We start from the raw sequence: 24,062 nt of genomic DNA, 5'->3' as shown, positions 1-24,062 counted from the left end.
GTTCTGTGACATTATTATTGGTATTAAAATTCTTTCACAAAGTTGTATGTACGATTTTGATTAAAGATGTGAAGCCAAACAAACTCTCATCTAAATCATATGGAGGAAGAACACAAACCCAAGGAATCCTTTACTCTTTTTTCCTTTAAAAAAAAATCGTATGGTTTGTCAGCACTGCAAGTGACAGCGTTTACTCAATTTCATTAATCAATGCCAAACTGTAGTAAACAAAAAAATACACATGGAGAGATTCCCTTAATAATTATCTTATCCGTCCTGAACCTAGTTATTTGGGCTAATATTGACTAATTTTGCAAGAAATCCAATTTATAATTTGTCTTACATGGTAGGGTAGATATGCAAACTCGCAATAATTTCATATAGAATAATATATATTATATAGAATTTCTATTGAGAATACGCTGACTTTGAAGAGTTCAAAGAGGTGTTTCCCCTAAACATTCATTCACCCTTTTAATTGGCTTGTTATCCAAAGACAGAGACTGATCAAAAACTGAAACCAAATGCCGTCGTCCCCTTCACTTCGTGGAGTCAACTACGATGTCTTCCTCAGCTTCAGAGGTGCGGATACCCGTAAAAACATCATTAGCCATTTGCACAAAGAACTGCTCAGACAAGGAATACGGACTTTCAAAGACGACCGGACGCTGGAAATGGGAGACTGTGTTCCAAGAAGACTCCGTGAAGCCATAAAGACTTCGAGGTTTGCTATTGTGGTCATCTCAAAGAACTATGGTACTTCAAGCTGGTGCTTGGAAGAGCTTCGAATGATAATGAAACTTGAATTGGATAAAAAGATTGTTGTCATTCCTGTTTTCTACGACGTAGATATCTCTGACGTTAGAAATCATCGGAGAAGTTTTGCTTTGATATACCACCACCAAAGTCCCAAGATTCCCAGCTGGAAAGAAGCTCTTCAGAGAATCGCAAACACGCAAGCCACTGAGTCAAGAAAATGGTAAGCTCTTGTTTTCCTTCTATTATTGTTGATTCTGGAAGTGACTTAAATCTTTGTACACCATTAAAATTAAAATGCCTCATTCGTGAGGTCGGACAATTATGTGTGCCTAGGCCTGCGGGTTCGGTTTATTCGGGTAATTCGGGTCGGCTAGTTCGGGTGGTCAAAATCTCACCGAAGTAAACCAAAAAAGTTTGGTTCGGTTTTCAGTTAGATCGGTTTCAAAAAACTATACCAAAATTTTATGTTTTGCGGTTAGTTTTGTTAAATTTTTGGTTTAAATTGAATAATATTTGGGTTAATTTCAGTTATTTTGATTATTTCTCTTTAGATTTTGGTTAATTCGGTTATTTCGATTATGATTTTTGTTGGTTCAGTTTAGAATTTAGGTTAAGATTGGTACTGTTTGGATTTTTTTCTATAATACCGAACTAACCAGTTACTGAACTGAAATCGATTTTTTTACCGAACTAACTGAAAACCAAACTTTTCGGTTCGGTTAGGTTATGTTTGGTTAAAAATTCCAGCCCTATGTGTGCCCATGCATCATCCTTATTGTTGTTTTTACTGATATTGTTAGCAAGGACGACGCCACGATGGTTGAGGGAGTTGTTGAACGTGTTTCAAACATGTTGTTGTCAATGTTGCCAATGGATATTGGGGACATTGTTGGTATGGAAGCTCACATGCAACAAATCGAACATCTCTTGGACATGGACTTTACGACGAATGAGGTTCGTATGGTAGGAATCTGGGGGATGGTAGGGATTGGCAAAACAACCATAGCCAAGAATTTTTATGAAAAACACAAACACCATTTCAAGACCCATCACTGCTTCATGGAAGGAGTTTCTTCTTTGAAAAAACATGGTCCCTTATTCCTACAGAAGCAGCTTCTTTCCAATATCCTTGGGAAAGAAGATTTCAAGTCACTGAGCCTTGGACAGGGAGCTACTTGTATCCAGTCAAGGCTAGTAAACCTAAAATCTCTAATTGTGATTGATGATGTGGATGATGTGAAACAGCTGGACGCCTTGGCAAAAGAAGCTAGTTGGTTTGGATCAGGGAGCCGAATCATCATAACAACACAAGACAAGAGCTTGCTCAACTCCTCATGTGCCGTGTACAAAGTCGAGTACGTAAAGGATGATAAGGCTCTCCAGATCTTTCAGAGGATTGCTTTTCAAGGAGCAAAACCTCCTATTGTCTACAAAGATCTTTCTATAAGTATCTCTGAGCTTGCTCAAGGTCTTCCTTTTGCACTTGAGGCTTTCGGCGTGTATCTCCGCGGCAAGTCGGTAGTGGAGTGGCGAGATGCTTTGAAATCATTTGAGGAAGCTCTTCCCGAGAATATCATGATGGAGTTGAGAAGTAGCTATGATGGTTTAGATAAACCTGGTAGGAGAGCATTTCTTCATGTGGCATGCCTTTTTAATGGAGAACCTGTCCGGCGAGTCAGGAAACTTCTTGGTCAAGGTAAAGACGGGATGAGAGTTTTAGAGGAAAAGTCTCTCATCAGGGTGTCCGCTGATGGGCGTATAGCTATGCACTGTTTGTTGGAGCAGATGGGAAAACAAATTGTGCGTCAAGATTCAGACAACAGCCCTGCACATCAACGTATCTTGTGGCACCATCACGACATCCGTCAAGTACTTGCAAACAAGACAGTAAGTACAAGCAATATGTGTTTCATTTTGGTTATGCCAAGATTCCTCTTTGTTATGAACAAACGCAAACTAACTTAAGAAAGCAAAGAAGCAAAAACGAATTGAGATTTTACCAAAAAAAAAAAAACGAATTGAGATTGTATACTGTGTTGTGTATTGTTAAGCTAGATGGAATTCCACCCTAAAACCAATTGGTGATAAGTGGAGTGGCCCATCTATATTATATATTAGGGAGAATTGCCAATTGTGACTCAAAACTTGGAGTCAAATCCAAAACAATACCCCAACTTGGGTCAAAGGCAAAAATAACCTAAAAGGCTATTGAAATTACAACTATCCCCTTGTGACCAAACAATAAAACGAAATTTTTTTTACGTTTCTACCCCTCGCAAGTCGTCTGTTTAGACGACTTGAAAATAAGTCGTCCAGACGACTTAACTGAAAGTCGTCTGGACAGTTAGTCTTAAACATAATTTAAAAATTTTGTAAAAAATATTTTGATAAGTGAAAAATGGGAATTATGTAATTAACATATGTCTTAGGAGGTATAAATTAAGATATAACAAATTTCAATTGTTTTCAGCATAGATGAGTGAAAGTAGTGAGTCATGATATTCTTAAGTTTATGTTTCATCAACATATGTTGTAGTATTGTATGTGTTCTTAGGGTTAGATTTTGGAAAGCATTAAAACCGTTTTTGAAAATTTTTAAAATTACTTATGCGTGTTCATTTCTGTGTATAGTAAACACTATTTAAGTATAATTTGATTTTATAACGTGGTTAGTTAGTTAATCTAGTCATTTTAGTTTAGGGGTTCATTTTAGGGTCTAGGACGACTTAATATTTTGTCGTCTGAAAACGGACGACTAAATATTAAGTCGTCTAAACCGGACCAAACCTTAAAGTTTACCAATGTACTTTTAAAGCTAACCGGATTATTTACCCAATATATAAGGTGATTTTTATTTTTTTTTGTTTCATTTTTCGCGAAATTCAGAAACCCTAACAGTTCTCTCTCAAAGGCGATTTCGAATTCCCACGATTTCCGAACAAACCATCGTTCTCAACGTCGGCTATCTATCTCACCGTTGTCGCCGCAGCTTCTTCTAACCCTAGCGCCGCCGATTCCTCTAAACCCTAGCGCCGCCGATTCCTCTAAACCCTAGCGCCGCCGCTTCCACTATTTCCGAACAAACCGTCGCCCTCGCCACCGTGGTCACCAACGTTCTCACCGCCGCTTCCTCTAAACACTAGCGCCGCCGCTTCTTCTAAACCCTAGCGCCGCCGCTTCTTCTCTGTAAACCTTAGCGCCGTTTCTCTGTAAACCCTAACGCCGCTAAGTCATCAATCTCGAGGAAAAGATGAACATAAAACGTTGTCTCTATCAATTTACTCATTCTCACCGTTTCACGTTTATTTTTTCAGATCTATAACCGCAATGACGAGTACTCCAACTCCTTCTGCGACTGGAAGACTTGTAAGTAATTTAAGTCGTCTGGAAAGTCATCCAACTGGACGACTTAGTAGATGACTTAAATATAAGTCGTCCATTTGGAAGACTTTCCAGACGACTTAATGATAAGTCGTCTACTAAGTCGTCTGGACTTATATTGTTGTCTTTGATTATTTTGCAGACAAAAAGGATGGATATTCCAGAACTCCCCCGTAGGTTATACACATCATGGGAAGAGCCAGAAGCCCACAATAGCATTTCGTATCATACGGATAACAGCAAGTTGCATACTGCTCTTAGGAAACCTCTTACTGATGACGAATTTGAAGAGCTCAAGGAGTCGAGTTTGGGAGTTTTCATCAAGTTCAAGGAGCAGGGATTTGGTTGGGCTTCAAGGCTGGTTCACTACATGCTCAGTTTCAAGCTGGACATTAAGAAGAAGTATGAGATGTGGTCTCTCGTTGGTCCAGAACCTTTGAGGTTTTCACTGTTAGAGTTTGAAAACCTCACTGGTCTAAACTGCGAGTACATCGAGGACCTTGAGACACCAAAATGTGACGTTACCCCAGAGATGGTTTCTTTCTGGGGGATGCTGGGAGTTCATCTGGAAGCTGGGCCAACTACTGATCAGATAATAGCAGCACTGAAGAGATGCAGGGATTGGTCCAGGGAAGATCGCAAGCGGCTCGCGTACCTCTCCATCTTCACTGGATTCATTGAAGGGAGAAAGTTTTCAACCGCTACACGATCTACTCTGGCAAGGCTAGTGATGGATTTAGAACGGTTTGAGAATTATCCATGGGGGAGAGTCGCGTTTAAGGTGCTGATGGACTCTTTGTGGAACAAAGAAATTGCTGACTGTTACACCGTGGATGGGTTTATACAAGTTCTTCAGGTCTGGACGTACACAGCTATGCCGGAATTGGGTGCTAGTATTGGTGGTCCCAGAGCAGACAGTCCGTCTCCACCGATACTGGCTTACGAGGGCAGCAGAGGCCGCAGATCAATGAAAGCTGCTATCTTGAGTCAGGTATTTACTTCAATCCAAAAGACTGCGCAGACGACTTATTATAAGTCGTCTGGAAGGTCGTCCAGCTGGACGACTTATCGGACGACTTATAATAAGTCGTCTGGAAAGTCTTCCCAGCTGGACGACTTATCGGACGACTTAATTAAGTCGTCTGGAAAGTCTTCCATCTGGACGACTTATTAGACGACTTATTATAAGTCGTCTGGAAGGTCTTCCAGCTGGATGACTTAGTAGACGACTTATAATTAAGTCGTCTATTTAGTATTTTTTTTCAAATATCTAACTCGATTCTTCTATTTACTGCAGACCCGCGTGATCAACTTTGTTGAGAAGGACATTAGTGAAATGTGGCCAAAATGGGACTCTGAGGTTGAGGACCTGCCCGCGGAGAACATCATTAAAGTCATGTATGAGCGGAGACCGTGGAAGTGGACCATGGATTGCTGGGAAGTCACTGGTACTAAGGTCAATACAAAACCTAAGGTTGTGACTCCATCGAAGAAGGCCAAAGAGATGGTTGTGTTGGAGGAGGAGGAGGAGGAGGAAGACAATCCAAGACCTCGGAAGAAAGCTCGTAAAGAGGCTCCTAAAGTGGCTAGTGAAGAGGATAGAGAAGAGGCTAGAGAAGAGGCTAGAGGGGTGACCAGAGAGGAGTTGGAAATTATGTTCAAGGGCGTAGCTGACTGCATGAAAAAAGGGTTTAATAAGTGCATGAGGGAGTTTAGGAAGTTGTCCGATAGATTGGAAGCTGTGGAGAAGAAGGTTGGTGTCACCAATCAGGCTACCCCTCCACCTCTAACCAATCAGGCTACCCCTCAAGATAAACAGCCTACCCCTCTTGCCAAAGAAACCGGGGGTAGAAACAAACAGGCTACCCCTCATGCCAATGAAACCGTGGTTAGTAACCAACCTCCTCCTCATCAAACCAAACAGCAGCCTCCTCCTCCTCAAAAGAAACAGCAACAGCCTCCTCCTCCTCAAAAGAAACAGCCTCCTCCTCAAAAGAAACAGCCTCCTCAAATCAAAGAGGTTAGTATCAAATCCAGGGTTAACTAGTTGTCCAGACGACTGTAAAAGTTATCTGGACGACTAGTTGACCCTGGACGACTTAAACGTAAGTTGTCTGGACTAGTAGTTGACCACGGAAGACTTAATTTTAAGTCGTCCAGGGTCAACTAGTCGTCCAGACAACTTTTATTTAAGTCGTCCAGAGTTAACTTGTGTGCAACTTTTATTGCAGAGATGGTTGCCGGAGGATACAGCAACCGAGGCGAACTCGGTAAATAAGATCTTGCCGGAGGATAAAGCTTCCACCGAGCCAAGCGATCCAGTTTCAGAACCGAGCCTGGTTGTATTGGAGAAGCGTGCAAAGAGTAAACGAGCGAAGAAACCTGCTCTCACTGTGAGATCTCCTTATACGGCAGAGAAAAAAAAGATAAAGTGGCAGCCTATAATCCATTTCCGCCAGTAAACAAAGATAAGTTGAAGGAACTCGCTGATTGGTTGAAAACTGATCCGTAAGTGATTGCTTTACCCATAATAGCTTGATTTAGTCGTCCAAAACTGATTGCTTTTTTGTTTGCAGTCATTATTTAACTAAGACCGAGGACAAACCACGTACATCACCAACAAGGTGGTACCACTTCCTCCGGACAGCCAGAGGATGGCTGGAAGACTGCGTAAGTCTTCTGCACACGATTTAAGTCGTCTACAAAGTCGTCCAAGTAGACTACTTTCCAGACGACTTAAAGATAAATCGTCTGGAAAGTCGTCTACTTGGACGACCACGTAGACGACTTATATTTAAGTCGTCTGGTAACTTCTAACTTGTTATATTTAATATGCAGCATATAGATGCTTGGATTAATGTGCTAAGGCAGAGGTATCAGGAGAACCCACAAGCTTTCAGGAGCGAGCGAATGTGCTTCCTGGATCACAACTTTTCCCAGTCTTGGAGAGAGCAGTATCAGCTCTTCAAAACATCGGAACCTGATCACAAAGGTTTAGGAAGAGTTCTACCTGGTGGGGCGTTGAATTTTTATGACGGATCAATACCTTCATTTTGCCAATCAAACAAGAAGTGGGGGGAGGACATTGATGATATCTATGCGCCAGTGAACTTGGACGACAAGCATTGGGTTGCTATTTGGATATCGATCCCTAAGAGGCACATAGTCGTCTGGGACAGCATACCTTCATCTAGTGTACCAGACGCATGGGATGCGATAATGGAGCCTTTTCTCCAGATGGTCCCTTATCTGCTTGTTGAGTGCGCAGCCACCGACGAAATACGGGTCAAATACGGGTTGGAGCCATACACATATGAGAGACCGCTGAAAGGTGTACCCACGGCCAACAATGGTGATTGTGGCGTGTACGCTGTAAAGTACATTGAATGTCATGCTCTTGGCGTCTCCTTTGACCCTAAAGACTTTGCTAGGTGCAACGCGAAGAAAATGAGGGATAATATGGCGGTGGATATATGGAAGGAGCTTGTTGATCAGCATCTGAAAGAAAATGTGGATGGTGATAAGTTCGTGGGCATGTATGATTAGCATTTGAACATGATTTTTTAACAAGCGAAGTATTTGTATTTCAGCTTGTCTTTGTATAGCATTTGAACATGATTTTTTAACAAGCGAAGTATTTGTATTTCAGCTTGTCTTTGTATAGCATTTGAACATGATTTTTTAACAAGCGAAGTATTTGTATTTCAGCTTGTCTTTGTATAGCATTTGAACATGATTTTTAACAAGCGAAGTATTTGTATTTCAGCTTGTCTTTGTATAGCATTTGAACATGATTTTTTAACAAGCGAAGTATTTGTATTTCAGCTTGTCTTTGTATAGATTTGTAAATATATAAGTTGTCTGGAAGAAATAAGTCGTCTGGAAGGTTTTCCAACTGGACGACTTACAAATAAGTCGTCTAGAAGGTTTGGACGACTTATTATAAGTCGTCTGGAAGGTTTTCCAACTGGACGACTTACAAATAAGTCGTCTAGAAGGTTTGGACGACTTATTATAAGTCGTCTGGAAGGTTTTCCAGCTGGACGACTTACAAATAAGTCGTCTAGAAGGTTTGGACGACTTGAAGGGATAGTAGAAGGTAGTCTAAAAATAAAATACACTTGAAGGGATAGTAGAAGGTCGTTTAAAAATAAAATACATTGGACGACTTAGTAGAAGGTCGTCTAACAATAAAATACACTGGACGACTAAAACTTTAGTCGTCTGGACGGGTAATCAAGACTGGACGACTTAAATTTAGGTCGTCTGGACAACTAGTCAACTGGTTGTGTACATTGTGGTTTCGTATGGCCAGTTTCCTTGCAGTTTGAGCATCTCCGTGCCCTGTGTTTCTTCCTGGGTTTGTGTCCTCTCATCCTAGATAGCTCCAACCAAGATTGCCATCTTGATTTCTTCGGTCTCCCTCGACCACGCTTTAGTTCTGGAGGAAAGCATTCTCGTTCCTCAATATGTTGTGACACGATAGGATATATATTCTCTGAGTATCCTGCATACAGATAATTCTTTGAGTACAGTGGACATACAAGTGTGGAGATATGCAAACCAGCATGTATTCCAGCAGCTATAGCATGAGAGCAAGGTATTTTCTCCACTCCATATACACCACAATCACACTTTGCATGTTCCAAATCAACCACACAGTCCATTTTGCCACCTTTGACAAAGAAATGCCATCCATCAATTGGTTCGACCGTCATCGTACCCGCTATCTCTTCTCGAACAGCAAGCAAGTATTCAACACCCCCGCTATGTTCAGTTGTGAGACTCAAAGCATCTTGTCTCCTTTTCCAATACCATTTTCCTAACTTCTGCCTTATGAACTCCAGCAGGAACGTAATCGGAAATCCTCTTGCTCGCTTCAGTGCGGAATTAATAGATTCAGCAATGTTGCTTGTTTTTATGTTGAACCTGTTCCCCTTACAATAAACCCTTGACCATAGCCTGACGTCGGCTTTCTCCAAATACGTTGCAAGTTTCGGGTTTGCACTCCGTATCTCAGCCATGTACCGGTCAAAATCGTAAACCGTGTGAGCATAAGCAGCCCCTTTCACCAAGTACATGAGATGTTTCCCTTTAAACTTTTTGACAATGTTATCTTGAAGGTGATAATAACATATTCCTCGGGTTGCCCAAGGAAACACCTTATCACACGCACTTTTAATGGCCTTGTGCCGGTCGGAGACTATCACCAGAGGCTTGTCATGAGATATACAACTAGCCAATTTTGTGAAAAACCATTCCCAAGAAGGTATATCTTCCTCATCCACGATCCCAAAAGCCAATGGGAATATCTGAAAATTGCCATCTTGTGCGGCTGCAACTAACATAGTTCCTCCATACTTTCCACTTAGGTGAGTTCCATCCACCACAATGACCCTTCTCTGATACTTAAAACCTTTGATAGAAGCTCCAAAAGAGAGAAATAGATACTTAAATCTTTTCATAGAATCAAGTTCTATCGCCGTGATAGAATCAGGATTTGCAATGGAGATTTGCTCGAGATATGATGCCAGACGCGAATACCCTTCTTCTGCTGATCCTCTCACCAATCTTTGTGCATATAACAGTGCTCTGTATGAAGTGGTGTAATCAAGCGCCATGCCAAACATGTTCCTCATTGCATCAGTGATATGCTGCGGAGTTATCCCATCAATGATTCCAACACGATCAATGAAAAGACTACCTACATACTTCGGAGTACAGTGTCTCCGCTGAGCGATTCGGTCTCCCGCTGAGCATAAATGTTTTTCCACATACTTTGTTACCCAAAACGTGTTTGTCCCATGTTTGACACTCGCTCTGACCTTCCATCCACAATAGCTAACCGGACATGTTGCCACAACGAGAGTTTTCGTTGATTTGTATAATCTGAAAGAAAACTTACCCCTCACTGCTGCCAACCGCAGCTCTGAAAGCAGTGCACCCTTGCTAACAAAACTCTGGTTGACATAGATACTGGTACCATTCGATTTTCCTCCTTAAATAGCATTTGTCTTAGCATATGTCTTTTGGATTTCTTCAAAAAAAATATTATCATCATCTTCCTCGTCCTCATCTGGAACCTTTCCATAAAGACTGTAATCCCCACCATTCTGATCCGTTTCACCAACAATAGAATTATCAGCATCCTCCTCCCCATTTTCCTCCTCCCCATCTTGATTTTCATCTTCAACAAACTCATTATCACCAACATCTTCAAAACATTCATCAGCTTCATCATCATCACCAACATCTTCTTCCCATTCACCAGCTTCATCATTATCACCAACATCTTTTTCCCATTCACCAGCTTCATCAATATCCCTTTTCTCTGAAACCGTTTCGACCTTGCTGCGGCTTGATACACAAAGACATACTCTATGGGTTTTGAGTATCTCCAGCAAGTTTCGAACTTGTCTATCACTTGTAACATTAATGGGAAGACTGCCTGGAGCCATCATCATTTCTGCTGGTAATGAGTAGCTAATCTCCACACTCACTGTTCTCATGTCCAGGTTATAATCTTCTTGAGCCATTGCAACAAGTTCAGCATGTGTTGAATCTTCATTCAATAAAAACAATCTTGCTCCTTTGAGATCATCAACCACAAAATCCCAACGGAAATCTCTCAACAACCATTCTCCATACACTGCATGTAACTGAAAAATCATCTGCAAATATTCAAAATAAAACACATTAGTAAACATAGAGAAAATGAAGAAGTTCAATAAACATTGCCGCAGACGACTTAGCATTAAGTCGTCCAGAAGACTTAAAGGTAAGTCGTCTAAAGAGGTCACTTTTGCAATTGAAAATTAAAAGGGACGACTTAATTCTAAGTCGTCCGGCTTTGTTTGTTAAAAAAAAAACTTCAGACGACTTATATATAAGTCGTCTACGAGAAACGGGCTAGTTTTGCATTTGACCGAATCGTGTCAGATCTTTGACTATTTCTGGACGACTTATAATTCAGTCGTCTCTGGGAAAGTTAAAATTTCAATATTTTATGAAAACTTGACGACTTACGTGTAAGTCGTCCTAGGTTAGTTTTGTAATTGAAAAATAAAACTTGAAATTTAACTTTCTCCAGACGACTTAGATGAAAGTCGTCCAGCTAAACGACTTAATTTAAGGTCGTCCGGGATAAGCAAGGTTTGACCAGAAAATTGGGAAAAATTCTGGACGACTTTGCTTTCACCGGACGACTTTAAATTAAGTCTTCTGGAGGGACGACTTTATATTAAGTCGTCTGGTTAAAGTTAAATTATGAAGTTTTATTTTTCAATTACAAAACTAACCTAGGACGACTTACGTGTAAGTCGTCAAGTTTTCATAAAATATTGAAATTTTAACTTTCCCAGAGACGACTGAATTATAAGTCGTCCAGAAATAGTCAAAGATCTGACACGATTCGGTCAAATGCAAAACTAGCCCGTTTCTCGTAGACGACGTATATATAAGTCGTCTGGAGTGTTTTTTTTTAACAAACAAAGCTGGACGACTTAATTTAAGTCGTCCGTTTGACCAGAAGACTCATCAGTAAGTCTTCTACATACAGATGACTTACTAGTAAGTCTTCTACGCGAACAGATCTTGAAAAAAATTCAAATTCGTACCTTAAACTAGGTGAGATGACTTCGTTTGCACACAGGGTCTTCTCCAACCACCCAGAACCTCAAACGAAAGCAACCGTAAGTCAAAACGAAAGAAATATGGCTCTGTCAAAAGCTTGAGTTTTTTGGATGAATATAGAGAGAAAGTGAAAGAAATGTTGTTTTTAGTTCATAACAATTGAAACAGAGAGAGTGTAAAGAGATTTACGTGCATTAAAGGGCATTAAAAGCTCCAAACAGTTCGTACAAGGTTGTTGCCACTATTCATTGCAGTGGCAATATTGTAAATACTTGAAGAAGATGAGGTTGAGACAGTAAAGAAGCCATTTTCGAAAAAAAAAAAAAATGTTAATGGCATTTTCGTAGATAAACTGCAGGTGTGGGGTTAAAATCTCAAAAAAAAAGGAGTCAAAAGAAAAGGTTAGTTTTCTGTTTGACTCCAAGTTTTGAGTCACTTTTGCAAAAAGCCCTATATATTACTAAAGATCCCTTCCAACTACCGATGTGGGACATTTGTCCCTAATACGCCCCCTCGAGATGATGGCCCCATATCGATCCAGCCCAAATTCGGCTCATCGACGATCCTTGCCCGAACATTCCGAGATTGACGCTCAAAGAGCCATCATCTCGAGGGAGCGTATTAGGGATAAATGTCCCACATCGGATATTGAAAATGATCCTTAGTAATATATAAGATGGATGGACCACTCCACTTATCACCAATTGGTTTTAGGTTGGAAACCCATCTAGCTTAACATGTATTACCGACTATGTGAATGAATATTTTATAATTTCCTAGATTCATATTTATAATAGCTTCAAAACCTGGTTTTATTTTTCCTTTAGAAAAACATCTGTATCCTAAAATAGGTAATTTTTTTAATCCTTAAAAACATACCAAACGAATGCTGACATTTTTAGTGGTGCATACAAATTTAGGACACTTCCATAATTAACTCTTTTCATTATCTATCATATATTCATATGTCAGGGTACGCACTTAATTGAAGGCGTGGCGCTAGATGTTTGTGAAATGCCCCCTGGTATTCAAATCAACTGGGATGTTTTCAAGCCGATGCATAATCTCAGTTGTCTTAAGATATATAACTCTAAGCAATCAGGAGGATGTTTAGAACCCTGGAAAAAATATATTATTTTAGAGGACAATTTGAGTGTACATAAGCTTAGATTACTACACTGGGATGCATATCCTTTTACAACCTTGCCTACCAGTATCAGTCCAGATTGTCTTGTTGAGCTAAAGCTGTGTTACAGCAAGCTCAAAACCCTTTGGAGTGGAACACCGGTATGCTCTACTTTTGTAAGTCCCTTCACATCCTTGCAAGAAAACTTTTTTTTTTTTTGCTTTCTTGAAATAACATTTCCCTCTGTTTACTTTACAGAAACTCTTGAATCTGAGGAAACTAGATATGACCGGATCTAAGGATTTAACAGAACTTCCAGATCTTGAGGAAGCAGTGTATCTGGAGGAGTTGATACTTGAAGGTTGCAGTTCCTTGAAACGGATTCCAAAGTCCATATGCAGCCTATCTAGACTGCAGAAACTTGATGTGTCCAAATGTGATGGGCTGAAGGATCTGAGGATAAAAATAATGAAATCTAGAAGTGCTGACGTTCAAGGCACAAGCATGCGGATTAGATCAGTCCGCCTGTGTTTTTATGGCACAGAGCCGTTTTTGGGAGACACTCTGGGATGCTCTCTTACGAATCCATCAATCAAAGGCAACTTACAAATCGAGCTGATGCTTCTTGGAGGATATGCAGACCATATATCTTTTGTTTCTGATAACCACATATCTCGTGAACTGGAGCTCAAGTCACCTCCCTACGGTTTCAAAACACTGGACATCATGCGGTTTAAGTGGAGCGTGAAGGGTGGTTATTTCAAGTGTGGTAGCTTTTCAGGGTTTCCATGGTTACAGGAGTTGAATCTCATCAACCTAAACATCCAGCAGATCCCTGATGACATTGAGCACATGCAAGCGCTAGAGAAGTTGGATCTCAGTGGGAATATCTTTGAGAGGTTACCTACAACAATGAGTTTTCTTACCAAGCTGAAACACTTGACGCTTTCCAACTGCCGTAGCCTTGAAGAACTGCCAGGACTATCTCAGCTGGAGAGTCTAACACTTACTGACTGTACAAACCTCAGAACTGTGGTGAAGCAAGATCAAGGAACAACATACAATCTGCTTGAGCTTTGGCTTGACAACTGCAAGAAAATTGAGTCATTACCAAATGAGCTTAAGCATCTCACCAAGTTGACATACTTAGATCTCAGCAGACAAGAATTCAAGATAATATCGTCAAAGATGGTGGGCGAGCTAACCTCATTGGTAACTCTCAGCCTCAATTACTGCAACAACCTCGTATCACTAACAGGGCTTCCACTGAGTCTCAAGTGCTTAAATGCACATGGCTGCAAGTCTCTGAAAACGTATTCCCTTCAGGCTGCGCATTCTGTTGATCACCTAGATCTTAGCTCTTGCTCCTATTGGAAGAAGGACTATAGTATAATCACTCGGTTTCCAGCTGGAAGACGCGGTAAAGAGGTAAACAAAATCTTCTGTTATCTTTATATATATATATCTATCTCTCTATATTTATAAGCAGTTAAGAGGTTAATCATGTGACTTGTAGGTACCAGTATGTGCTTGTCCTTGCTTCCAGGAAACAAGAACACCTAGTACGAATAATCATGTGACTTGTAGTCTCATATCAATCTTCTTGAGGCGTTTAAAGTCATGGGTGTGGGATTTGTTCCTGTGTATATTGGCGGTGGTTCTCGGCATTCTGCTTGTGGTGATAACTGATCCTATCACCGCAACTACAATACTAATCGTTATTTTTATGTATCTGAAGTAAGAAATTCCAACTCCGAGGGAGGTGTGTAAGTGTTTCATTAACATTTTATGTTTCATATTCTGAACCAAAAAGAGCTATTATAGTGGTTTAGGCACTGCCGTGCCAAGGCATATTGAGGCCTAAGGCAAACTTAAAAATAATTTTTTCATTTAAAATTTGGAAATAAATGTTTCCATTTCAACTTTGGAAATTGTAATACAAAATTTTAAATATAAAATTACTGAAAACAAAAGAATTTCTTTGTAATTTTTTTTTAATACAAAACATTATTTAAACAAAACAGTAAAAAGGACTAAGACATAATATGTTTTCTTATATTCAAGAAATTATTTTGCCAAATTTTCATAATCAACATTTATAAGAAAATAATTTCATATAAGTATATGATAGTTAGGCTATTCAGTACGTAGTATCAATACATTTTGGATGTATTTTATAAAATTAGTAACTAAAATAACTAATTAGCAGGTCAACACTATTATAAAATGATTTTCCTATTTAACTTTTTTTTTGAACGAAACTTTCATATTTAACTTAAGTCACAATAAAGGCATTAAGATTCTCTCCAGCCGCTTTCCATACACAAGATTTGACATGTATTCATTGTTTAAGATCCTATATCTATTGTGAATTGTGATTAAAATCCTAACATGAATTCAAGCGAAAATAACATCATGCTAAACTTATATTACCAATACGCTTAACAAGAACTTGGGGCCCCTAAAGTATCTATTTTTTGTTAAGGCCCGAGGCAAATGCCTTTCTAGTAACACATAAGGCACGGCTCTGGGTTTAGGGAGCCCATGACGGCTACAGTAGTCTTAACGTTGCATATACGTTTATTCCAAGTAACTCGATGGTTCACCCTTGACGTTGCATATATGTTTAGTTCAACCAACCCTTGATATTGAAGTTCTATTCATCGTATCTATTAGATATATTTACAATAAGTTAGTGTGAAATGAATTTACGTGTACAGAAACACCAAGCCCTTGCGACTGACTAACTCAAAAGTCAGCTTGGACATCTAATAACATGTGGTTGTCACATGGTTCTGAAAGTTCTGTGGCTGTGTGGCAACTATCATTTTGATTCCAAACACTTATTGACCCCAACAACACTATATTTTTCTATAAATAAAGATTGAGATAAACCTGTTTGATTTTACTCATCAGCATCTTGCTATCTAACCATTTCAATAGTTTGTTTTATTGCTCTTTTCAGTGTGGAGATTTAACCGAGATTTTCTTAGTTTCTTATCAATAAAAGACTTGGTTTTAAAGTAATCAATACTATTAAAAGGGAAAAAGTGTTTAAAAATCTACTTATGAAAGTTGTTTGGACCCTTTCATTTAATTCATTATTTTTTGTCTTACCTTAAATTTAGACTCACAATATGTTACCATATATTTCTCTAACAATAATTTATTCAATTCCTTGATTTATTCAAATCTTACTCCTAAATCCTAATTATTACTATTACTATATTTACAATTTTGTTTTTTAATCATAAAAGCATTAAAACTAATGTTTTATATTATCACTTTTATCATATAATATATGATTTAAAGCAATAGAAGTTACACGACATATATGTGTACATTCTAACTTTCTCTTTCCTTTATAATAAAGTAATCATATCATATATAAACTTTTCCACTAAAATCTCATGTCATATACTAAACTTTCAACCGTCTATAGTTTGATAGATATTCTCATATTTAAAAATGAGTTTTCTGAATATTCATGTTACCTTCAAAAATGTAGAAATTCATTGGTTCTGTTAAAGCTAACCCGACTTCACGATATCAATATTGATTATTTACGATTTTGAAAATTATTGATTTAGATATTTTACTTTTATATACTTTTCACTTAAAAATGAATAAAAATTATTAAAAGGGAAGAAGTTTCTAAAAATCTAATATATAAAGTTTTTGGAGTCATGTATAACTATTTATTATTTTTTTGGTGATACCATTAATCATTCTAACCATACAATATTTTAAATATTTTAACATATCCTAATATTATTCCTAATAATACCTTTTCTAAGAAAAATATTTCATCAACCATGTTTTTGTACAATAATATACTTGAAACTCCAAACAAATACCCAAAAAATTCAAATACCTAAAAATTCAAAATTTGACATGATGAACTGAAAAATACCCAAAATTTTATTCAAATAACAAATTTTTAATAATTTGAAAATTTACCTGAAATCAAAAACTATAATCGTAAACCAAAAACTTAGAAAAATATCCATAATACCAGAAACATATTCGAAATATCCAAATATACCTAATAAACACAACATATTTATGATCGGGTCTAGAGTAGGACCCAGACTCAAACAAAGACATGCGGGTCTAAAAAAAATCAATAGGTTATCTTCTCTCGACCTGAACTAAACCTATATTTTTGGATCGGTTCGTTTTTTATTTTGATCCGGATATAATTCTCATATCTAAAAGAAACTTTTACGTAAAAGTGTACATATAAAATATCAAATAAAATAATTTATAGATTATATAACTGTTAAAGATTATATTTTTCTATATAATAAGACTTTGTATTATAATATAATCCAATAAATCAGCGCTTTCTAAGCGCGGGTCAAAATCTAGTTTATACTATTAAAAGGGAAAAAGTCCTAAAAAATCTATTTAAACAAGGTTGTTGGACCATTTCATTAGACTTAGCTATTTATTTGGTCTTACCTTATATTTTTCTAACTATATAAATATTTTACATAATTTAAATTAACTCATTTATTATTTTTCAATAATCTATTATATAATTACTCTAACAATAAATCCCCATGAATATATGACAGATTATTCAAATATGCTTACACATGACGTGATCATTACCACATATAGTTTTTATTAATGGTATAAATTTAAGTACTCATTTAGTCTTTAGTTTGGTTTCTATTTTTCTGTTCCAAATATATAAGATATGTTCGGTTATTTATGAAATTCATCTTAATTTTGGGTTGTTTTTCAAATTTGGTACAGTTTAATGCGTTCGGCTAAATGTACCCAAAACCTATACATTATCTTATATAAAATTATATAAAAATAATTTATTTAATTTCAAAAATAAATCCGCGTTTTCTAAACGTGGATCAGAATCCAGTGCATACAATTATATTTGAGTTGAGATTAATTTAGATGAAAACTTTGGAGTGGTGTATTGTTAACCGATTAAATCAACCAAATAAGAATATTTTTTATATTAATTGTGGAAATGGAACACATTCCATCACATGTAATGTAAGTCATCGTTTTACACCATCAGGGCCGGCTTAGGGCACGGGGCAAGGGGGCGTGGGCCCTGGGGCCAAAACAGTTTTTAACAAAAATAGTATTAAAGAGGAGCCCAAAATTTTAAAAATAACTAAGTATAGGGGTTCAAAAATTTTAAGTTATCCACATATGCATATAAAGAAAAAACTAAAATATTTTTTTGCCCGAGGGCCCGATAATACCTTGAGCCGGCCCTGTAACACCATAACACCTAATCTTCCTTTTGTCGTTGATAATACATGACACCTGATTTTGAATCATTTATGACTTTACTTTTTCTTGTTTAAGTTGAGTCGAAATGATATTATAAACATTTCACCGACACCTTCTATACTCCTTAAGCCGACGCAAATTCGAACCCAAACTTCGTTAATAATTTTTTTTTCGTTAATAAATTACAATACCCGAAGACTTTGTCATTTGGCAGCATGCAGCAAACCATGAGATTAATATGTACGTAACATTCATAATAATTCATAGGTTCTTAGGATATGTACCACATCCACATGGTAGCTTAATTAATTGATACATCCAACACACAAAAAAAGGTCGCTAGCTTAATTATCTAGTTATAGATTAACTGACCAAAGCACTTGCAGTACTAGTGGTCAACCAACCTCACACGCATAACTGCCACCATATTATTAAATGCGTTTTAACATTTTTTTTTTGGGGAATTGGGTTGTATGACACTACAATAATCCATAATTAGGTTGGTAGACAATTACCCTAGTTTTTCTATACATTGATACAATTTTATGTAATATTGATGTTTTGTCCCTAACTCCAACCGGCAGAACCTGCTGAAAAGAAAATTAAATTTTTTTAATCTTTAATTGAGAAAATTCACTCGGGGCGCTATTAACATCACATTATCTTTTTTATTTGTTTTGGTAACTTTTGAGAAAGTGTAGATTACTGTCGACGGTTTGCTCACCTTCCTTTAACCCACTGATTTTCTCTGCCAATCGCCACGGTCGGCCTCTTCTGCGTTTCTTCGACTCCTCGAAGTGCGTTGCAAAGGAGAAATCACCTCTGCTTGTAAAATTGGTTGTGAGAAGAGTTCGTAAGTGTGATCGGCATGAACGACCACCATAGCCTCATCTCCTTCTTATCGCCGATCAGGTTGAGATCTGTTGCAATATTGTAAGTTCTCTGTTTTGTGCCATAGATTATTTCAATGCTTTTCCCCATTATTTGGAATAGATTCGGCCATAGTCTATTCTAAGTTGATAAATCTAACCCATCGTTTCTGTTGCATGCCCGATCTAGTAAGCTAAGGCAAAAAAAATTGATTTAGGGTTGAACTTTTCTTGGTTCGCCGTACTCATTTGTTTACTGCGAAGGGGGATAGTCATTTTAGAATGAAAAGTCCTTTTACGATAAAACAAGTTTAGTTCTCTTAGAAATGAAATATCTTATGGAACATGTGCTATTTGAAATGAAAAATCTTAGTTTTAGAGACTAGTTACGTGCCATTTCATTCTCTGCTATTTCTGAAGAATCGCATCAGAACTAATATATTATTCGTTTTCCATTCCATCTGACCATCAGTTCCTTTCCATATATATATATATATACAATTCTAATAATATGTTATATATTATTTCAGATGGTATAATTCTAATTGCATATGTTACTTTTTTACTCGCATAAGCTATTTTCGATTGACACAACTAAACATTTAACCTAAGCATAGAGTAATTCATATACTAGTAGCCTATCTCATATGCTGTCATTTCCTTCCAACTTGTATACTAACGTGTGCTTCTTTTTCGTTGTCTTATTCAGGTTTGTCATGGATGAGCTGGAAGAGTAATAGTATTTCTATACTATTTTATGAAATGGAACAACTCTTCTCTTATTTATCATGTTTATTAATATATAATGTACTATTTTGTAAGTTATATTTTATTTGATGCTTGAAAGAAAGGGTTCAATCTTGTTCTTTGCTGTTTCATGTTCTATTGATATGAGTTTTGTATTGATGTATATATGTGTTTTATATTAGTCTGTATATGATTTTGTAAAGAGAAATAATATATTGAACGTAAATAGAACATAATTTATTATGACATCAAATAAAACAGAATACAATGTGATGTTGAATGGGAAGGATATTCATATTATGTTGTCTCTTCCACCTCTTTTAATGCCGTTAATCTTTATTTCTTTTCGCTACAATCAATCTGAATTTGGTGTAAGCATTACGTCATTCCATGTAATCATAGACACTTCAAAATTTTAGACAATATATATGTAATGTGTTATATCGTTTGTTACCTATTCTATTATATATGCTCATGTAGAATAGAAATGCATGTTACTTGCATTTTGAAATTTGGGTTTAATTTATGAAAAATTGAGGTTGAGATGGATAAAGGTTTATATTCTATGTAGGGTTTAGGGATTAGTGGCTAGGGTTTAGTTTATGAAAGATTGAGATTGACATTGGATTAGGGTTTATATTTCCATGTAGGGTTTAGTTTATGTACGGTTGGGGTTGACATTGTGGCAAGCATTACCATCTTCCATGAATGCATAACCATATCAACATTTGAAATATGTTAAGATGTCTTTAGATTGTAACTACATTTTCAAATTTTCTATTCTATATGCCTCATGTATAATGGTAATGCGTTACATACTTTTAATATTTGGGTTTATGATTTATATTTGCGTTTAGTGATTAAAGTTTAGGGTATAGTATTTTGTAGGTGGAGGAGGTAAGGTTGGAGTTAGCATTAACTTCTTCGATGATATCGTAGACATTTCGTATTTTCACCAAAATGTATTATGCTATTTATTTAATTCCATTCTATTTAGATTGAGGGTTTATATTTGGGTTTAGGGTTTATATTTTAGTTTAGGGTATAGTGATTATGGTTTAAGGTTAAGTATTTAGGGGTTTATGGTGGGATTGTTATATTGTTTATTATCGAGGAGTTGGGATGAGGTTAGTGTCATATACTATTTTTGTTGGAAGTGGGTTAAGGTAGAACACAAATGCATTAGTGCACAAGAATAGTCTCCGTTCCATTTTAGATAGTATAGAATAATAGTTCAAAATTTACATATTTTTATTTTATTTTATTTTTAAAATATATTATAATTAGAAATTAGATTTAATATTTTGGTTTTGGTTTAGAAATTCGGGTTTTGGGTTTAGTATTTAGATGTAGGGTTGAGTTTAAGGTTTATGGTTATGTTTCGTATGAAGGTGTTTTGTTTGTTTCTATCAAACATAATACTTTTATAAATGGAATAGAACATCTATATAGCATAGTTAACCTGTACGTAGTAAGAAATCATGTCACGTGGATGTATTTGCTTGATTCGTTAGTTAACAGTACACGGTGAATGTGATCTATCTCTTAAGTCATTCATGTCATCTTTCTTTTTGTTTTGACCGGTAACTTGTTTTCAGTGGGGGTATAACCAGCTTAGAAGAAGGTAAAATATTATTCACTCAATAATGTCAAAATCATAGTCATCTACCTAATTATACTCTCGATTTTGACTCGATTTTGACTATCTCGCAAATCCACCACAAACAATAATATTTGGACCGAACACAATGTATATATCTTCATTTACATAAACAAAAAAATAAAGTCTTACCAGAATCGAAAAAACTGTATATGAAATCAAATTAAAAAGAAATGAAACAATGGATTTATATAACAAAAAAAATGGAATGTAAGATTTTCATTTTCCTTCCCCAATGTTTTAAAAAGTGAATTTCCAGACCTTGAACCTGAGATCAACCTTACACTTAGCAGCGGTGGTAACAGCCGTCGTCGCCTTCTTCCCCGTCGGAGCCACCGCTCTAATCCCTTCACAAGTAACCCTGATCCCTGACTTAGGCGTCTTCACAGCTCCCATCTTCACTTTCACCTTCGTGTCAAGAACAATCTTAACCGCCACTCCTCTCTTCGCCTTCAAATCTCCCTTGAGCTTACTCGCCGACAGCTCGTCAAGATCTCCCGGAGGACTCCCCACCGTAGACTTAAGCAGAGTCGTGTTCTTCTCACCGTGCACAAACGACGCGATCGAGCCTTTACCGATCACAACGTCATCGTCTCCGGGGGAGACTCTGTAGACCGTGACGTCGGCGGCGTCGTAGCTGAACCCGACGTTTTTGTTCGGGTTCTTGGCAACGACGGAGAGGGATATGGCGGTGGCGAGGTGCGTGGAGGAGGTGAGGTTGAGAGAGGAGACTTTGAGGGAAGAGACGGTGAAGCTCGGACGCTGAGGACAGTAGATTAGGTAAACGACGGCGGACGCGGCGGCGAGGAGAAGGATCAAGAGGATGATTACGAAAATCGTCCAGCAGCAGCAGCGACGGCAGCATCCGCGGCTATGCGTGCGGCGGCGGGGGGCTGGCGGACGGTAAGCGGGGCGGTTTGCGCTGTAGAGCTGAGCTTTAGTCGCCGGGAAAGTTGGGTTGGCGGTTGCTCCGGCAACGCCGGGAGGTTTAGAGGCCGGGTAGACTCTGTCGTCTGTCATGTCGGAGAGAGATGAAAATATTGATTAGTGGAACGATAAGGGTAAGGTTTAGGAGATGCGTGTTTCTTTCTTTATAAGAGATTTTACTGTGAACGTTTAAGCTTTAAGCTTCTCTTTAACGGTTGATTAGTGGGGAGAAAAAAGGATTTAATGATAGTGGTGGTGGAGAATGAGAGAGGAAGCCAAAGAAACAGCGACGGAGACAGACAAAAGAGAGTGACAGCTCAACGCGGGACAGAGAGCTTACACACGTCACACCAGCGCGTATATATCACGACGTAGGAATAAACGCTGCAAAAAAAGGTCACGAGAGTCCAGTTGTTATCTGCTAAGCATTTTCGCAGAAGAAAACTCCTACTAGTTATTAATTATGATAAAATATTGTTGTAACCAGAACTATAAAACAAAGTGTGAATAATTATATTTTATGATTCGTTTTAAAATTTTATTACCTAAAATGTTAGTACATACATTTTCCAATTGACTAAAAGATGTAATTTGTTTAGAAAAATAGTAAAAAAATGAGATATGATTTAATCAGAATAATAATAATTGACATATGTAGTTTTGAGTTTTTTTTTTTTTTTTTTGAAACTTATGTAGTTTTGAGTTGAGACGTGAAATCGAACACCAAACATAATTTCCTTTGTACTGAAGCAAAGATATATGAAAGTCCCTTTGAAATAAAAATAATAGATGCTTAGTCCCTTTCCATTTTAAATCTGATCTAAAACAAGCAAATTCATATTAATCAAGCAACGCTAAGAAGACTGTTTATTGAATTTATACAACTGGATTTATTTAGACATGAAATACATGACGAAAAAAACGAATTCCTTTAATACATAAATTATTTTTATTTCATACTTTACACTAGGCCTGAGCATAATATCCGTAATCCAAAATCCGAACCGAAAAACCAGATCCGTATCCGGTCCGAAAGGTAAAAAATATCCGAATGGTCTTGTAAGGTGGTACAAAACATATCCGAACCCGAAGTGTTATTAACCAAACCCGAACGGGTAACCCGAAAAACCGAAAAAACCGAAAAATCCGAAAAATATCCGAAGAAACCTATCCGAATGTCCATAATAATATGTATATAATTATATGAAACATGAATATATACTTCAAATATTCAATTTCATATTTATTTTGATATGTTATCTAACGATAAGTATTTAAAATTTAAATAACTATATTAAATATTTAATTATATATAAATTATATATTTCTTATGTTATACTTTTAATTTTAGGTTTTATTTCGGGTATATCCGAACCGATCCGATATAACCCGAATCCGAATGATATATGATTACTTTATGGGTTCTATAATGTGATACAAAACCGATCCGAACCCGATGTGTTATATCCTAACCCGACCCGTACTTGCAAATTTACTAGAATGGAACTTAGGAAGTGTTATAAAAGAGAACCGAAATCCGAATAATCCGATCCGAACGTCGACGGTTACCCGAAAGCCCACGACTGTTTTACACACTAGAGAAAACTAGCATTTGTCACTGCATTTCCACGTAAGAATACTTGAATGCCGTAGGTTGGTTTGACTTTTAATGATTAGTACATAGAATAATGTG

At 37.2% G+C, this 24,062-nt stretch overlaps 2 protein-coding genes across 2 annotated transcripts; one reads left to right on the top strand and one right to left on the bottom strand.

Annotated features, from left to right (window-relative positions):
- Positions 1-524: 524 nt before the first annotated feature.
- Positions 525-14,587, top strand: LOC125591964 (disease resistance protein RPP4-like). Its single transcript, XM_048766906.1, has 5 exons — positions 525-979; positions 1,560-2,646; positions 13,157-14,326; positions 14,415-14,420; positions 14,486-14,587. Exons 1-5 carry the CDS (start codon positions 525-527, stop codon positions 14,585-14,587), a joined length of 2,820 nt encoding a protein of 939 aa, XP_048622863.1.
- A 6,912-nt stretch (positions 14,588-21,499) lies between these two features.
- Positions 21,500-23,006, bottom strand: LOC125591717 (NDR1/HIN1-like protein 13). The gene has a single exon (XM_048766431.1). It carries the CDS (start codon positions 22,460-22,462, stop codon positions 21,683-21,685), a length of 780 nt encoding a protein of 259 aa, XP_048622388.1. The 5' UTR covers positions 22,463-23,006; the 3' UTR covers positions 21,500-21,682.
- Between the last annotated feature and the right edge of the window lie 1,056 nt (positions 23,007-24,062).

This window comes from Brassica napus, chromosome C8, assembly GCF_020379485.1.
Source record: "Brassica napus cultivar Da-Ae chromosome C8, Da-Ae, whole genome shotgun sequence".
Classification (NCBI taxonomy): Eukaryota; Viridiplantae; Streptophyta; class Magnoliopsida; order Brassicales; family Brassicaceae; genus Brassica; species Brassica napus.
Note: the sequence above shows the minus strand (reverse complement) of the source record. Positions and strands in the feature narration are given on the sequence as shown.

Excerpts from the sequence above, each read along its gene's own strand:
- LOC125591964 (XM_048766906.1), top strand. The coding sequence starts at position 525 with ATGCCGTCGTCCCCTTCACTTCGTGGAGTCAACTACGATGTCTTCCTC. Across the intron at positions 980-1,559 it reads GCCACTGAGTCAAGAAAATG|CAAGGACGACGCCACGATGG; the intron begins GTAAGCTCTTGT and ends TGATATTGTTAG. Across the intron at positions 2,647-13,156 it reads AAGTACTTGCAAACAAGACA|AAACTCTTGAATCTGAGGAA; the intron begins GTAAGTACAAGC and ends TTTACTTTACAG.
- LOC125591717 (XM_048766431.1), bottom strand. The coding sequence starts at position 22,462 with ATGACAGACGACAGAGTCTACCCGGCCTCTAAACCTCCCGGCGTTGCC.